Source organism: Gobio gobio (genome assembly GCF_949357685.1).
Source record: "Gobio gobio genome assembly, chromosome: 16".
Lineage (NCBI taxonomy): Eukaryota > Metazoa > Chordata > Actinopteri > Cypriniformes > Gobionidae > Gobio > Gobio gobio.
The window spans coordinates 39,652,255-39,667,476 of NC_137109.1; the positions used below are offsets into that span (position 1 = coordinate 39,652,255).

General features: G+C 38.6%; 2 protein-coding genes across 3 annotated transcripts in view; one reads left to right on the forward strand and one right to left on the reverse strand.

Moving 5' to 3' along the window:
* Positions 1–7,815, reverse strand: part of macrod1 (mono-ADP ribosylhydrolase 1) — a 60,215-nt gene extending 52,400 nt beyond the window's left edge. Inside the window, exons 1-3 of the mRNA XM_079838605.1 lie at positions 7,224–7,815; positions 6,647–6,739; positions 6,338–6,448 (exon numbers count right to left, since the gene is read on the reverse strand). Coding sequence (XP_079694731.1) covers positions 6,338–6,448; positions 6,647–6,739; positions 7,224–7,641 — 622 coding nt within the window. The 5' untranslated portion in view covers positions 7,642–7,815. The remainder of the gene's footprint in view (positions 1–6,337; positions 6,449–6,646; positions 6,740–7,223) is intronic.
* Positions 7,816–8,345: 530 nt separating this feature from the next.
* On the forward strand, positions 8,346–15,149 carry fermt3b (FERM domain containing kindlin 3b). 2 transcript variants are annotated; one of them, XM_079838606.1, is made up of 15 exons: positions 8,346–8,570; positions 9,297–9,436; positions 9,639–9,872; positions 9,966–10,082; positions 10,600–10,768; positions 10,853–10,955; positions 11,038–11,145; positions 11,287–11,415; positions 11,523–11,569; positions 11,651–11,775; positions 12,183–12,289; positions 12,884–13,099; positions 13,260–13,384; positions 13,575–13,716; positions 13,999–15,149. In XM_079838606.1, exons 2-15 carry the CDS (start codon positions 9,313–9,315, stop codon positions 14,176–14,178), a joined length of 1,926 nt encoding a protein of 641 aa, XP_079694732.1. In that variant the 5' UTR covers positions 8,346–8,570; positions 9,297–9,312; the 3' UTR covers positions 14,179–15,149. The 2 variants fall into 2 exon arrangements, with proteins under 2 accessions (XP_079694732.1, XP_079694733.1); XM_079838607.1 differs by having other exon boundaries at positions 9,312–9,436.
* Positions 15,150–15,222: the final 73 nt, after the last annotated feature.

The following is a 15,222-nucleotide window of genomic DNA, read 5'->3' on the forward strand; positions in this document are numbered from 1 at the left end:
GCTTAATCTGTATGTAAAAAAACATGCCGTGACCTCAGTGTGGTTTCTCAGACAACGTTAAGTTCAATTAGTTATTTCCACCTGTTCCCCAACCCATTTCTCAAATGAATGTAATTCTAGATAATTGGAAAACAGCACCTTCTTCCATAGCGATTTACAATTCACGGCAACGTCAAATTATTGAGTGTTATTAAGCATATGACTGCCGTAGAAGACAGTTGTAGAAACTGACATATGGAAGAAGGCACAGATGTGGCATCCATAACGAACCTTAAAGTAGCTTTTGCCGTTCAAATTACCAGTTAAAAGGCCAACTTGACAATACCCAACAATTAACTCGAGAGTTTGACAAGTCCCAATTACTGGTAAATCAAACGCCCAAGAAGCTAGACCTATAGTGGCTTCACAGAGCCTCTCTCATTGTACCTAGAGCAACCAAACTGAGAATTACAATTACCGCAAGCAATTGCACCTATCCAAACAGCAGCAGAAACTCTCAGAAGTCGTCCCTGATGAACCGCATTCCTCTTTTCCACCCTGCATCCACCACACTGGGTCAATTAAGCTAATTAGACTAGAGAGGAGACAAACAAATTCACATTCCTTCATTGGAGCTAAAGTGGCGATTGATTGGGAGAGAATGGTATAGGTGGGAGGCTTTTAACGAGGTTTGAAATAATTGCTATGGGGCTGCCGTTCTGCAAAAGTGTTCAGATCTTTTTTTTTTATCCTAAATCATTCATTTAAAATCCTAAATCATATCATTAAAGGTTCAATAGCTGAAAGATGATTCCAAAGCCTCAGGCATCAAACAGAATTCAATTACGGCACAACGTCTGGGAATTCAAGGACGTTCCAAAATATCTAAACAGTTATATTCTCGTTCAATTCATATTCATTGTTCACATACATACTTAAATCATATTGTTTCTTCCAAATTGATGCGGTTTTCAACAAAACAAACTAAATTGGCTCAAATGCAACATAAAAGAAAAGCCATTTCACTAAAATGAAATTTTCTAAGCGACGCAGACAGAATGAATTTATCAGGGTTGTGTGTGTGTGACAACCATTTCCCTCCAACAAGCTTGGTTTCCAATTAGCAACAATGTGGCATATGCTGAGAGATGTGAGATTTCTCAGTGTGAACTCGTTTTAAATTCGCCTACGCTGGTGAGAGGGGTCTGAACCACCAGCTAAGGATGCTGAGCTTCATTTGCAACAGATAACAGATTTAATGGCTTATGCTCTTTGACAAATAAGCTGCATTTTCAGACCTATTTAGAGATGTCTACACATTTTACATACGCCTGTGCGGCGCTATCCACACTCCCTGCCAAAGCCGTGTGAATATCACAAGCTTTTTGTGAAAGGAAGACATATCAGTGTGAATTATGCATACTGTCTTACCCGGCAGTGAAGTCTAAAACTGCGCAGGCAGAAATGCAGCTTTACTACCTTCTTTCTCATCCTGTCATGCCTCTCTATCTGTGGGGCTATTTTTCCGGCTGAGGGTAAAGATAGAGTTCTGCACAACACATCTTGGGGCTTTCTAGATTATTCTGTTGTCAGTCAAAAGTAGAAATATAAAAAATAAATAGTGGCCTTCAGCTCATTCCCAACACCCTCCAGTTTCTTTTGCTGCTTTTTATAATACAAAAATTCCATCCAATTTCATCTATTTTTCTAAGTTCCATCTTAGTTAATATATACAGCAAGGCGTCACTCTTATCTGGGATTGTTTCTGTTTTTCTGTATGTGTCTGGATCGCTCATCTGAGACTCAGAACTGACACTTGTCCTTAATTCCCGGCAGAATATGAATAAACATGTAGGGCAAATGCAATTTCTCCCATGAGCAAACATGGTGCAGCAACACAATCTTCAATTAAACAACACTGTTGATTCTGTTTCGAGGTTATGATCCTACAACCTTACCCTAATAATGTTTTGGTTTTTTTACTTTTCAGTCATATAATGGACAAGGGCATGTGGTTTTTCTCACAAACTCAATCACAATACACTATTCACAATGTAATGCATCTTAATAAACCAATACAGGACAGTATATCCTCTCCCACTAACTAGATGGATGGGTGGATTGACAGAGCGATGGATGGCTAGTGGCGTAAAAAGGATGTTTATCCCTCCCTCCACCCCAGCTCTCGGAAGGACAGTTCTTAAGTGCTTGTGGATTTTATGTTTACGGTGTTTTATAGGGCAGATCCAGGAGCCAAGAGCTGTAAAATGTTGTGAGAGGGAGGAGAGAGAGGACAGGGGGTGGAGGCAATGATATTGTAAATCCAATCTTTATTGAGAACAACAGACAAACAGTCCTCCCCACTCCAGCCCAACTCTCCATCACACTCCAGACTGACTGATCGAGTTCTCAAAGTTTCTGCGTTTGTACATTTTTGCTCAGTTCAGCTGTTGTCGAAATCTGACCTTCGTAACAGTCTAGCACAGACACAGGAAAACTACAACCCTCAATTATCCAGAAATGGTTTTGTCATTTGATATAGCTCAGTAGCACCCAACGAGTCTCCCCAAGCGTTTAACATGGACAGGGTTTCCAGATTGACATCCACACCAAAACGTTTAATCAGAGCTTTAAACCTGCACAATTTGTCAACATTTCGCTCAATATTTGACTCAATTTGCCCGATATGGCAGCCACGAGCACGCTCTCGCTCTCTCACTTTCCACTGCGAAAGGAGCTACCAAACATCTAACTGCATGTTGGAGATTATCGATCTCCAGAGCTATTTTCTGTTCAAAGGAAAGTCATTGCTTGGTGCTACTTACATCTCAGTGTGATAAACTTGAATAAAATACAGATCTGCTTCCCAACCCTGATCCTGGAGTACCTCCAACACTGCACAATTTGGATGTCTCCCTTATCAAACACACCGGATTTAATTAATCTACTCTTTATTAGAGACTCGAAGACCTGAAATGGGTACTACATTACATTTTACAGGAACAAATTTTAGTAAAACATAAACACAGCAACCTGGGGATATTATCTATTCCTATAATATTTAAAATACTGTGATAGTGTGTCATGTACTAGAATAAGCTTTACATTAACCAATCGAGAACAAAATTGTATCTCAATGGTCATTTTATTCATGTATATGTGGGCCATGTGCTAAAAATCTTGCCCACCCCTGATCTAACAGCCTCCAAAAGCTAAAGATAAACGGAATAGCAATAATCACTGCACTATAACATTTGTATGGTGACTGGTCAAAGGCATGATCACTGAATAGTATACACACTATAATAATACAGGTAAGGGTGGATTCCTTTGAACAGTACATGCAAACTGCAATGTGCTACTGGACACCAAAAACGTACTAAAAGTTACTATGAAATCTAAACTTGCTCTTCTAAACCACCTTATTTTGCAATGTGGAAGCAAGCTATTCTCTGTGAATCAGTTACCAATACAGGTAAATATCTAGAAGATTAACAAAGTGCAGTGTGTTTATAATTACGACAATACATTCAAATAATATGGTAAGAAATACAAGTTTGCAATGTCAAGCACCATAAGTGGAAATTTTATCTTTTGGAAATTTCAGAAGGGAAGAACAGGAGACTTGTGGTTGTATCTTCAGCAGGATTCTTTATTGAGAATGTGCTGTTTGGTCACTGCAGTCATCAAGTCGGACTAAGGGAGCTTTACAGTGTATTTTATAGGGATTCAGTGGGCAGTCCTTAAAGGTGTTGACCTTAAAAGTGACCGCTAAAACAAAAGCAACTAAAGACATACACACAATTACCCCCGATAGAAGGTAATAGTACCCCCCAAATTATATAAACAGCACTGGGCACGAGAACTAAGACCATGTAAACATTCACACATAGTTTGACACTCAGTAGGAAGATCAAACGCTGACAAAAAAACCCTTGCTGGAAACTCTTCACCTTAGTTATTCATGCGATGTCATGTCAGGACGTAGGATCAGCAGATCTTAAATTTATAATCCTACCCACCGGACGCCAGGGACATTCAATTTACAAATGGCCGTGCCCGCTTTTACGTCCAAAATAAGATGGATATACAACGTCCTTAATGTGAATGCATGTTATTCCAAAAAACAAAAACTTAAATCTTCTATCAAAACGTAATAACATGCTCCGCTTCTGAAACTACTTTTTTATATATACAGTTGTCCCCAAGCTTATTTTGTCATGCAGCAACAACTTTTCAAGATCCAGTCAAATCCCAACGGGTAAAATCAAGTGCCTCGCTTTTTTCTACTTCACTCGGAAATGTCACAATAAGTTGCAAATGCCATTTCAAGTTGACTCGAAGCCAATTAGGTTATATTATACCTGCAAAATATGCTAAAGGTACATGCTATAAAAACATACCAGATACCAAAAAGTGTGCTTTCGCTCACTTGGGTACTTTGGTGGGTGAGATGCATACTTAGCAGTCCTGGGAAGTTCATTCCAACCTCCAAATTAATGACCACTGGACAGTCTGTTAATCCTCACGCTTTTACACCGAGACCTACGGCCAGCCGATCAATGCGTCAACTGGGAGAGATGAATCAATGCCCTGTCAGACCAACTCCTCTCTCTCTCTCTCTCTACATGCCCAGACTTAGTCCTTTGCCTTTTCAGCTTCTTTTTCTCCTCGCCCACTTCCTTTCATTGTGCTCATGCACACCTGTTTAAATGAGCTCCATTAGGCCGACTAGCAGCAAGCGTAAAGTCCTATGTGGTAATAAGATTGCTAAAACATTAACCAGTCATTGCTTTGCTTTATGGCAGCTTAGAGGTGATGATGGAGAAATAATAAACCTGAGCACTCTACTAACCCTGTATGAATATGCTAATGTCAAAATGCTAAATATCTGGAATATGCTGACTCTAATAGCTGTAGATTAATTACGAAATCGTTTAGTTTCCTGACCTACAATGGACCCTAGTCAGGTTAGACGGCATATTTATTTGATCACAAATGAAAACAAGGCGGTGAGGGATAGATGTACAGTTGTACAGTCCTAATATCTTAGTTCCATCTAATTTTTTACAGTCAATCTTTCGTAACGACGTACTTCGCTGTTGAATAACTGACACCAAAGCACAGAACTGTACAACCCACTGAACATACTGTAAATCTGCCCCTTACAACCCTGTTTCCTGTGTGCAAAATTAAATATGGCTACTCTGACTAAAGTTTGGAGGTACAGCTTAACTAAGATGAAACCAAAGGTGTTTTTAATGGGCGTAGAATATACAAGTGCCATAAATTTATACCCTGCAAATTCTTCGGGCAAGCATGTTCACATAAAAGTTTTAATGGGCCAACGTGAATAAATCTAGATTAAATTCAAAGTCAAGATCATGATGACGAAAAGTCTATGCATGACCTGATGTTTTATTCTTATCCAAAATATGGCTAAACACGTGTGTAATGTAGGTTTCATTCACACTGGAAGCCGAAAGAGAAAGTCACTCTCGCAGAAAGTAATAACTAATGGCGTTCTAGGAAATCCTTTATATGAAGAAAAATTCTGTGATAATGTTTTTTTTTTTTTTACATTGTATAAAACCCATGATAATGTAATGCATAAGTGTTTGTAGTACATACACCAATCACAAAATTGTCATAAGGAAATTTTAGGGAAAATTATTATAGAATAGAAATTATTGTTTACCAGTGTATTTGAAAAAATAAAACCAAACCTCTCAATTAGACAACTGGCAGAAGAAAAAAACTGGTAACACACTTAACATTTCTGTCTGCCTCACTTTTGAAAGGGTGGCTACACCCCTGGTGTTTTAGTCTGTCATCTTAGTGCTTGACTTGTCTCTTTAGCTATTTAAAGGATGCACATGTGAAAAGCTTGAAAGTCACTTTGTTCTGCAACTGCCAAGAACACAAACAAATGAAGATGAATGTTCCAAAAACTCTCAGGTGTGTGTCTACAAAGGGACTGACTGGATCCCAAAGACAGACAGAAAGCTCTACCTCCATCTAGTGACATGAACTCTACTGATGAGGAATGCTGAATATAACTGTTCAACTTTATTAAAATAGTACTGGAGAAAGAGTGACATGGATGAAGAGGTGAGTGTGGAGTACATTCGCTCTCTAAACTCATTTATTGCTGCCAACTGAAAGAAAGTCAAAGGCTCACTGCCTTGATATAGACTCAGAGCAGTGTTCATTCCGACAAAATAGGGCCACAAACACTCAAATCTGTTTTAAGTTTATGATATATGGCCAGGCTAAAGCGTTTCTGAGAAACAATAAAATTGTTTGGCAGACAAAGACAAGCAGGTAAATATGATTTTTCCTGTACTTTGACTCTCACCTGCGTTGGCAATCGCGTCGATCTCCAGTTTTGTGATGTCACCACTGAAGAGGGATATTTTCTTATTTAACTCTTCATTGACTTTGTACTGAGGCTTACAAGAGGAGTCGCCTAAGAGGAAGTAAACAGTAACATCAACTGATTTACACAAGACAACCCCAATATGCTATAGGTATACATACAATACAATAATATAGTGATGTCTTTATCCTTCTAATACTCTCTGGACTAAATAGACCAAACTGTACTAGGATCAAAACAAAGAGATTCACTTGTTCTATAATTATACATAATGAGTGTTTTGTTCACCTGATGGACTCCAGACAGTAACCTTCTCCAGAGGAATGAAGTCAACTCTGTACATTCCTCTCTTCTTCTCCTTATCCATGGAGCAAAGCTTATCTGCCCAAAATAAATATTTAGTTTAGTTATAGGCTATTGATAGATATTCTGGTCGGTCAAAGGCGGTTTGAGTGGAATTGGGAAATCTCAAAATATCGTCGCGACATTAATTTCGCTTATTGCTCATAATGCCTACCAACTGTAATAAAAATGACATCGGATACATCAGTAGCCTATTAAATTTAATATAGGCAAATGGTGGTGTGCATAAAACCTTACAGAATAATGAACTTGGATCGAAAAATAATAACTAGGTGAGTAGAGTTTGTAAACAAACGATGTTGACACGAGAATAGATAGATAGATAGATAGATAGATAGATAGATAGATAGATAGATAGATAGATAGATAGATAGATAGATAGATAGATAGATAGATAGATAGATAGATAGATAGATAGATAGATTTGAAGGGTGTTAATGGGTACGTTGGACGGCTGTCTGACATTAGCACACTCTCTAGAGACCCTATAGGAGAGACTCACTCTTTGCCTCTTTCCAGTCACTGGTCTCCGAGTCCAGGTTCAGTTCGGGCCGCGCGCTCATAGCGTGCAGCGTGCTCGTGCTCACAGACGCCAGCAACGCAGCCGAGACCCCCACGGTGCCTAGGACAACCATGGTGGCGCGGTGTGTCTTACCGGCCCCCCCACTCTGCCAGTGGAGAGACTTTGAGGCCGTGGAAACCTTCTCCCACCTGCCTGCTTTACGTAAGACCCCCAGGGAGGGCAGCACTTTGATACTTGCAGACCCTCTGCCTTCGCAGCAGAGTGCATGAAAGGAGCGATGTGCAAGTCTGCTGATGAAATTGAGATGACTCGGCCATCTGTTTTCAGCGCTGCACATGAACCCAACACTTTTAGAGAGTGAAATACGAGCAGCAGTTTTTGACATCTGAAACGCCATAGTCTGGTCTGTCTTGACAGCTGGCAAATGTAATGTTTAAAGCCCGAATGACTCCCGTCTGCGCCTCGATTTGATCCTTGTTTCGATTTGAAGTCAGTTATAACAAACAGTTTATAAAGTAAGAAGTGAAATTGAAAGTCAACTGTCTGATATAATGAAAGCAAATGGGACTGTACCAATATGTAGGGGTCCATGAGTTAATTCAAAAGCTTCTCGTTATTTGGACTGTCCCTGATCGACATCATTCATCTTTTACTGACATCTAGCGGCAAGACGGTGTAAGCGCAATACATACCATTGACATTTGACAAATACCTTTTTTAAACATCGTGATTTTAGTTTAAACTTTATATCAATCAGGTGCTTTAACTGGTCTAGGACAGGTACATTTTTTAAAGTAAAAATATTGAACTTTTTTATCATAAAAAAAGATTTAGTTGAAGTGGAACTAAAGCATTGAAATATCATTTTTACACACCCCATACACCCTTTTACATATCTTTTTGCAATGTGAGCCAAATTAAACACTAAAGAAGTCTCATCTTCTAAAATGCTCTTTCATAGTGTTTCAACTGATGACCACTAGAGAGATTATAAATAAAAAAAAATTATGTGAATTTTATATAAATTAATATTCATAGAAGTGCTCGAGTTCTTGTTTTTTGTGTAAGATCAGTCAGTGTGGAAATAACGTGTACAGTTCCGTTACACGGAAGCTGAGAAAAGAGGAACACCCTTTTTGTGAGCTCTGACAAACCCTGAAAAACCACAACTGATTTTACACAGCAGAGGGGTCTTGCCCATATGAGTGTGTTTGTCTGTATTGAGTGTGTGTTTGTCTAACCCTATCTCATAAAAGGACCTACCAGCTTTTAATTGGCTACACAAGAGGGAGACTCTATCGGCAAATCTAGAGCACAACAGAAAAGGTAACAAAACATTATTCAATACTTAACTCATATTTTGAGCTAATAACAGTGAATAATTTAAAATTACTGTAGTAAAACATTTATGTAGTCACTTTATTTCAGATCAACAAACAGTTAATCATTTAGAAATATGATTAGTAATTTAATAGTATGAATAGTAATTTATAGTATAATACAGAATAAAACTGATTAAATGACATCTAACACATTTGATATCTACCCAACTAAGCATGTTGCCATTTTTTTAAATGTAGAGTTTAAAAGACATTGTGTTACAGATTAAAATCGAGCTGTTAAATCCGCCATAAATTATTCCATTCTCAGTTTTCAGTTTCAGTGAACTATATTCTAAATTATCACCCACACCCACACACAGACAAATACACATACACCAACACGCCCTTTAACATCTAGTTGTGGATTAGATACTTGACCAAAAGAGGAAATGTGGTTCCATGTGATCCGTGTAAACGGGAAGTATCGCCCACAGTAAACATAACTTGGAGCAAAATAGCATGATTACACTCACAGGTTAGTTGAAGCATGTGCTGGTGACGTGTCCGTTACCTTCATGATCATGCTAACCATGTGATTTACAGTATGCTCATCATGCCTTTTAAAGTTCACGTTTTGCTGAACACTTATTCTATATTCTTATGCAATGCACTGAAATAGAAGAATGTACTGTACAGAATAGCTTGTGTGATCAAACCTCATTGGTTCCAGCTTTTTTGGCAGCAGAATGGCAGCGTGGGACCTTACAGTCACAGTGGAGGATCTTGGTCCTGATGCCCCACCTCTCAAAATCAGTGTGACCTCTGGCCTGCACATTGGTGGAGTTATTCTCAAATTAGTTGAGCAGACCAGTGAGTTTTGTTCTAGATTTTTCAAAAGCACATCTGTTTTCAACACTGATAGTAATTAGAAATGTTATTTTTTAATTAAATACATTTCATTTTGCCTTGGTGGGAATGAGAGACCTGTTTTTGTAAAGACCCATGTTTAGAACTATGTAGGGTTCCATAATTGTTATTTACCCCGTGAGATGTTCTTGTGTCTTATCTCTAGGTCTGAAGAAGGACTGGTCCGATCATGCCCTGTGGTGGGAGCAGAAGCAGCACTGGTTGCTGCGGACCGGCTGGACACTGGACAAATGTGGGGTCCACGCAGATGCTCGCCTCCTCTTCACTCCACAGCACAAGCCTCTGCGACTGGGCTTGCCGAACGGGGCGACTCTGAAGATGCGAGCCAGTTTCTCCAGTTCTGTGTTTCGCACTGTCATGGGCATCTGCAGGGTTCTCAGTAAGTGAGCTTGGATCCAATGTCCCCTCTTTAAGCAATCTGTTATCATTTTACCAAGTGTCAGGTTACCATTCCAAAATGTCTCGCTTTCAGATATTCGTCACCCAGAAGAGCTCTCCTTGCTCCGTCCTGTGGAAGAAAAAAAGAAAAAGAAAGACAAAGATTCGTCAGAAGAGCTGTATGATCTTACAGATGTTCCTCTAACCGCAGGTGCACTAAATAACACATTAAATACGTTTTTGTTACTTTCGTTCAAAAGTTTGGGGTCGACAAGATTTTGTAAATGTTTTTGAATCCTCTTATACTGCGAGGCTGCATTTACTTGATCAAAAATTCAGTAAAATATTGTGAAATGTTACAAAAAAAAAAAAATTAATGTAAAAATTGAATATATTCCTGTGATGGCGTAGCTGAATTTTCAGCATCATTACTTTAGTCTTCAGAAATCATTCTAATATTCTGAATTGGTGCTCAAGAAACATTTCTTTATATTACCAATGTTGAAAGCAGTTGTGCTGCTTAATATTTTAATAGAAACCATGATACTTTTTTCAGGATTCTTACAAAGCATTATATATGTTTAACGTTATACATGTATTTATTGTCACTTTTGAAAACTTACCGACCCCAAACTGGAATGGCATAGGCCTAAGTTTAGTAAGAATAACAAGTAGTTATCACCTAAGTCACAGTATTCTAGTTTAAAGTGGATTTTATCTTGACGTAGGTTCTGTTCAAGCTCTGTACAATGGCATGCCGGCTCATTTTGCTGACTCTCCTGAGACTGAGGCGGTGTATAAAATGCTGTCTGTCAGTCTGCCCTCGCCTGCTCCCGAAGCCATCGCTAAACTCTACCGGCCGGCCAGCGTGGTGGACAAAACACATATTCACACCAGGTACAGCTGAGCAACAATCACACACATAAAAAAATAACATTCAACATTTCGCCCTTAATATAAATGCTCCTCTGTTCCCTGAAGGTGGTTGGATTCATCTCGTTCACTAATGCAGCAGGGAATACAAGAAAATGACAGACTATGGCTTCGTTTCAAATACTACACTTTCTATGATATGGATCCCAGGGTAGGAGTTTGGTTACGATATTTAGCTGTATAAAATTGTTCTAAGAGCCATGAAACTGAAATTGATTCTCTCTCTGTTGTAGTACGATGCGGTGCGTTTAACGCAGTTATATGAGCAAGCTCGCTGGGCCATTCTCTTGGAAGACATAGACTGCACTGAAGAGGAAATGATGCTGTTTGGAGCCCTGCAGGTACAACAGAGAAATAATACTGCCATGGCAACTATAAAACAGATTAGTAAGATTGATGTTAGCATTAAAGGAATAAACACAAAATCAATGGTAAGCAATAGCATTCTTACATCTACCACTCTTTCTCACTCTCTTATTCAGTACCACATAGGGAAATTGTCCTTGTCTCAGGACATGGTCTCTTCCTGTCAAGGGATGGATGACTTGGAGTCTGCACTGAAGTCCCTGGAGGTCAAGATGGTGGGAGACGGCAACAGCACGGACATACTGGTGAGAGACACTTGGAATAAATCCTGTTTACTAATAGAACAGGAACAGAAAGGAACTCCAGAGATGCAGAGACAGATTATCAGTGAACATCTGATTTACTTTCACAGGACAACATGACTGCTCCAGAGCTGAATGACAATTTGAAAATATTTCGGTGAGGCTCTTTCCCTTGGCTAAATACTACTGTCAGTCTCATAACCATTTTGACCTATTTCTATGATTTTCCACCCTGTAGGCCAAAGAGACTCACTCTAAAGGGTTACAAGCAGTACTGGTGCAACTTTCAGAACACATCAATCTCCTATTATAAGAGCAAAGAGGACCGCTTTGGAGAACCCATGCAACAACTGAACCTGAAAGGTCATTTTTTATTTTGCAATAACATAATATTGCACTTTTAGCTACATGAGAGAAACTAATGAAAGTAATTGTGTGTGCTGAAAACACTGCAGCAGAAAAGAGAACTAAAAGTGGAGTAAAAGTTAGTCCATTTCAATCTCATAGATACAGTATTTTGAAACCCCTGGCCTCATGAAGTCTTATGCAAAGAAAGAAGATCTAGCCTCAATCCCTTAATAAATTGAGGTCATTATGTATGTCAAGTATGCTTTACCGTCATTTGAGTCATTTCTGCATGCTGCTCGCCACACTTTGCTTGCACAATATGTGAATATGTTTTCACACCTCAGTGGAGGTTGAAACCCAAGCAGACACACTGATCAGTGTAATGAGGCTGTGTGAACTGAAACCCATCTGCATCTCTCCAGGCTGTGAGGTTGCCCCTGATGTCAATGTAGCAGGCCAGAAGTTCTGTATCAAACTCCTCATTCCTGCACCAGAAGGCATGAATGAAATCTACTTGCGTTGTGAAAATGTACGTAACATTGATCTGTATTTAAAACTTTGATAAGAAGTTGTGTTTCATGTTTTGAAAGAAGTCTCTTATGCTCAACAAAACTGTTTTTTTTTTAATAAAATAACAAATAATCTAATTGAATATATTTTAAAATGTCCATAAAAAGTGCATCTGTCCATCAAATAACGTGCTCCACGCGGCTCTGGGGTGTTAATAAAGGCCTTCTGAAGCGAATCGATGCGTTTGTGTAAGAAATATCCATATTTAAAACTTTATAAAGTAATACGCCTTTATTAACACCCCGGAGCCGTGTGGAGCATGTTATTTGACGGACAAATGCACTTTTTATGGACTTCAAAAACAAAGCAACTATAAATCCAATTCTAATGCTTGGATTAGCCTGGACTTTTGTAATATAACTCCGATTTTATTCATTTGAAAGAAGAATGTCATATACACCTAGGATGACTTGAGGGTGAGTAAATTATGGGCTAATTTTCATTTTTGGGTGAACTATCCCTTTAATTACTTGACTTAAAAAAAAAAATTAATGGTAGTGTACTTGCAGAGATTTTTTTTTTTTTTTAATTCTCACCTACCCCACCCAATCAGGAGAAGCAGTATTCTCAGTGGATGGCCGCCTGTAAGCTGGCGTCCAAAGGCCTGACATTATTGGACAGCTCGTATCAGAGTGAAGTGAAGAACATTCAGACATTCCTTTCCATGCAGCGTAGCAATTCTGCAGCTCCTGCTGCACAAACTGATGACAGCATCAACACACACAGCCTCGTCTCACCAAGATACCATAAGAAATACAAGCCCAAACAGGTAGAGTTACCATGAAAGGTGCTTGTCAGTCATTTTGTGTTGTACAGTGTACTGCAATATTTGATTCAGGTCATCTGTTTAGTGTTTACGTTACCTTTATATATCCTATTCAATATTCTTTATTAATTACCACAACCTAACCTCTTCTCCTTCTTTTCAGCTAACCCCTCGTATCCTGGAAGCCTATCAGAATGTTGCCCAGCTTTCCTTGACATCTGCCATCTTGAAGTTTCTGCAGATCTGGCAAGCTCTGCCTGACTTTGGAATTTCCTACTTCATGATCAGGTGAATGGACTAACCTTATGGGCACAAAAAAAGATGGTCAGCTATTGATGTACCTTTTAAACAAGCTTGTAAGGATATTTAAGAAACAGCAGATATGCAGTGATATGTGGTGAAAAGTCTTTTTATAATATAGAGATTTTATAATAGTCCATTAAGCTGATCCAGTTTCACAATCCAAGTAATTTCTCAGGTTTAAGGGCAGCCGGAAGGATGAAGTTATGGGCATCGCTAACAACCGCCTGATCCGTATAGACTTGGGAGTTGGAGATGTGGTGAAGACTTGGCGTTATAATAATATGAGACAGTGGAATGTTAATTGGGACATACGACAGGTAGGTGGAAAAAATTTGTGACACTGAAGAATGAAGTAATGGCAAAAAAGTAAAAAAATTCGAAATAAAATTCAAAATATTTCACATTATTACTGTTTTTACTGTATTTTTGTCAAATAAAAATAAAGGAATCATTATTAGATTAAACAATCTTACCAACCCCAAACTTTTGAATGGTAGCATATGTGTTAATATCACCAGACCTACAAGTCTCATATAATACACTGGCTTCACTTAGAAATTCAGTGGTTTAAATGGTCAACCCCTGTCTCTCTGTTTAAGGTTGCAATTGAATTCGACGAAAACATTAACATAGCATTCAGCTGTGTGAACGCAGACTGTAAGGTTGTGCACGAGTACATCGGAGGATACATCTTCTTGTCAACTCGCTCACGACAGCAAAGCGACACGCTGAACGAGGAGCTCTTCCACAAACTCACCGGCGGCCACGAGGCTCTCTGAGCACAACGCAACAACTTGCAGAGAAGAAAACGACTATAGCTACAAATGGCGGAAACTGATAAGAATTCAATGTTAGCACACTGTCCCTTTGTTTTAATTTTGCTGATCAATTTACAAGTCCTGTTACATGCACATCTAATGATTCTGTATAAATCGCGCTTAATATTAATGCCTAACAGGAAAATATGACAGAATGAATGATTTATAACTTTGTAACTATCTAAATATAATGAATTTTGTCATAAACCATACTACACTTCATTATTAGCAGCATGTCTGGATTTCTGCCTTCTCATTTGAGTAACAGTTCAGGAAACCACTGTCTATCAACATCTTATCGCAAAGTTCTATAGGCCAGTAGCTGACAGCACACAATTTCCTATCTTTGTCCAACAGAGTTTCAGTTACTGCACATGGGCTATTTTTAAATAGTCTACAGAGCTTGGTATTGACTCACTCAGTTAACAAAGTGCCATTTCTGCATTGTCCTGATGAGTCTCACAGTCTTGCTGATTCTCCATTATTCAGCAGTATGAAAAACATAATACATTGGAATATTGAGCAGTATATTAAGCATTATGGTGCACTGTTGTATTCATTTTAACCATACAAACATCATACTATTTGAGTGTATGTATGCGACAAACACATTTTTCCTAATACTAGAAGTAATTCTAACAAATTTTCAGACTGAAAAAAATTCAAAATGTAACAAAAATGTACATTATTTTAAGGGTTGAGGTTGTTTCAAGAGCGTTTCGATATGACTTGTTGTTTAACAGTCACCTTAACCTTGTGATTAGGATAAAAGTTGCTAAGGATAAAAGCATCTTCTAAATCACTAAACGTCAAAGGGAAACATGTAAAGGTAAACAAGCTTCCCTGACATCTACACTGTAAACCCGGCCTGAGGCTCAAAATAATGAATAGGTTTGAGTAGAGACAACTCCAATTAAACAAATGAATTCAACAAATTATGAGTGGGGGTTTTTTACGAGAGCTTTTATGAGTGTTTAGAACTTTCTTTTTCTTTTGAGTTCACAA